This window comes from Gavialis gangeticus, unplaced genomic scaffold (assembly GCF_001723915.1).
Source record: "Gavialis gangeticus isolate Ggan-Ray unplaced genomic scaffold, GavGan_comp1, whole genome shotgun sequence".
NCBI classification, from domain to species: domain Eukaryota; kingdom Metazoa; phylum Chordata; order Crocodylia; family Gavialidae; genus Gavialis; species Gavialis gangeticus.
The window spans coordinates 1899301-1901295 of NW_017729024.1; the positions used below are offsets into that span (position 1 = coordinate 1899301).

Genomic DNA, 1995 nt, shown 5'->3' on the forward strand with positions numbered 1-1995 from the left:
TTTTTTTTTTTTTTTTTTTTTTTTTAATGTGGATTCATTGCTCATGAAAGCTTGGTAAAACAAGCTTCCATTTATCTACAGGTTGGTATCAGGGCAACACTTGCCACATATATCATCTTGCAAGTACACCTGATGCTATGGGGGAACCTCATCTTGAATACATCATTTCATTTCCATCTAAAGCAGGGCTGTCATGTGTACGGTTGTGGGCGATATATTTTCAAAGCCCCTTCATGTTTTTTTTCAGTGCTGCCCTGCACATATGAAAAGAGCTTCCACTTAATAATCAGCTACTACTGTGGAAGCTACTTCACAATATCCTCTGCCAAATGCTCACCTTTGGCCTTGAGGCCTGCGCAGAAAAGAAAATAAAAGAAAAAAGAAGAGACTTAAACAGCAAAGATGATGCATTTCCCTTGATCGATACTGTCTCAGGCTACAAAGTTTTATGAGCAGAACTCCAAGTCTGGCAAGAAAACAGCAGGGAAGTCTTCACACACAAAATCCCTTTGTAGCAGCAGCTGCTGATGCTGCCACCACTTTCACTATGGGCCCTGCTGCAGTTAAATTAAACCTGGGTAGAAACCAGCTATAGATGAGTTACACATTTTCAAGCACTAAGTGTATAGGTGGTTGGCTCTTTTTATAGCTGGATAGTCATATTTACTGTGCGATAATTACTTTGCATGCGCAGCCAGTCTAAATTTGTTGCACGATTCACCAGATCACTGCGTGATAATTACTTGGCCTGTATGGCTGGGCTAAATGCATCACACAGCCAACTGGCAAATCACGCAACACATGTAATGTGCAGCAGGGACCTCTCTCGGCAGGTGGCGACTCCACCTCTCCCAAGTGTCAGAAGGCTTCTGCTGCTGGATAAAGGTGCCTGTAGACATAGTGCCCCTTCAGTTGCCTCCCACAGTCCCAGCTTGGGCTTCTCCTGGGTGGAGCTGCCATGTGCACCAGGGGAAAGTGCCAGCATGCGACTGGCTGAGCCCCGGCAGCTGCTCCCTCTTGCCAAGGAGTCCTGGCTGGGTATGGTTGTCTCCAAAGTCGTGGTCTGTGTTCAGAGAATCAGGGTTGGGACCTCAGGAGGTCACCGCTAGTCCAGCCCCCTGCTGAAAGCAGGACCAGCCCCAACTAGATCATCTCATTCAAAGCTTTGTCTACCTGGGTCTTAGAAACCTCCAAGAATGGAGATTCCATCACCTCTCCCGGGAGCCTGCTCCAGTGCTTCACTGCCCCCCTGGTGATGGTCTGTCACCTTCAGCCTCCAGCTAAGGAGCAATGAGACCCAGGACATGTGCGCCAGGACAGGCTGGCGCGCAGGCGTGTGCATGCACACGCACACTGATGTACGCGCATCCACGCAAGCACACACACACCCACGCACCCTCAGGTATGCAGGCACCCACCCCCACACACGCAAACACACCCACACCCACTTATACATGCACGCGCACACACACGAGCACACCCATTCACACACACAGGACCCCATTCACCCACGCACAAAAACACACACACACCCATGCACACCTGTACACATACGCACAGCCTACCCACTCACCCATCCACATGCACACACACCCCTACACACGCATGCACATGCCACACAACCCCCCCCCATACACGCATGTACACACGCACGGGTTCCCCAGGGTGAAGGCTGTCGGGCCTGTGGGCAGGGCCCCTGGCTGGGCAGGGGAAGGCCCCCCGCAGCCCTACGCATGCCGGCACAAAGCGAGCTGCTGCCCCCTGCCCGCATTAGCCTCAAAGGTGCACCTGTGCCGAGCTCGGGCTGGCACTGTCAGGGCTCGCCGCCCCCAGCAGCCAGGGCCGGGCCCGCGCCCTCACCGTGTATCCGCGCTCCAGGTCGCTGTCCTCGTAGCGGAAGGACGGGATGCACAGCTCCATGCCGCGCCGGCGGGAGGCGCCGAGCCGCGGAATAGCCCGGCCGTGCCCCTCCCTCCGGGGGCAGCGCGGCGCGGG

At 54.2% G+C, this 1995-nt stretch overlaps 1 protein-coding gene across 2 annotated transcripts in view; it reads right to left on the reverse strand.

The window, feature by feature from the left end:
• The window catches only part of SNX24 (sorting nexin 24), a 192550-nt gene extending 190573 nt beyond the window's left edge, over positions 1–1977 (reverse strand). Inside the window, exon 1 of one of the 2 annotated variants that reach the window (XM_019516818.1) lies at positions 1861–1971. In XM_019516818.1, coding sequence (XP_019372363.1) covers positions 1861–1920 — 60 coding nt within the window. In that variant the 5' untranslated portion in view covers positions 1921–1971. Of the gene's footprint in view, positions 1–1860 lie in introns of both variants that reach the window. The other variant, XM_019516819.1, reaches the window with a different exon arrangement.
• Between the last annotated feature and the right edge of the window lie 18 nt (positions 1978–1995).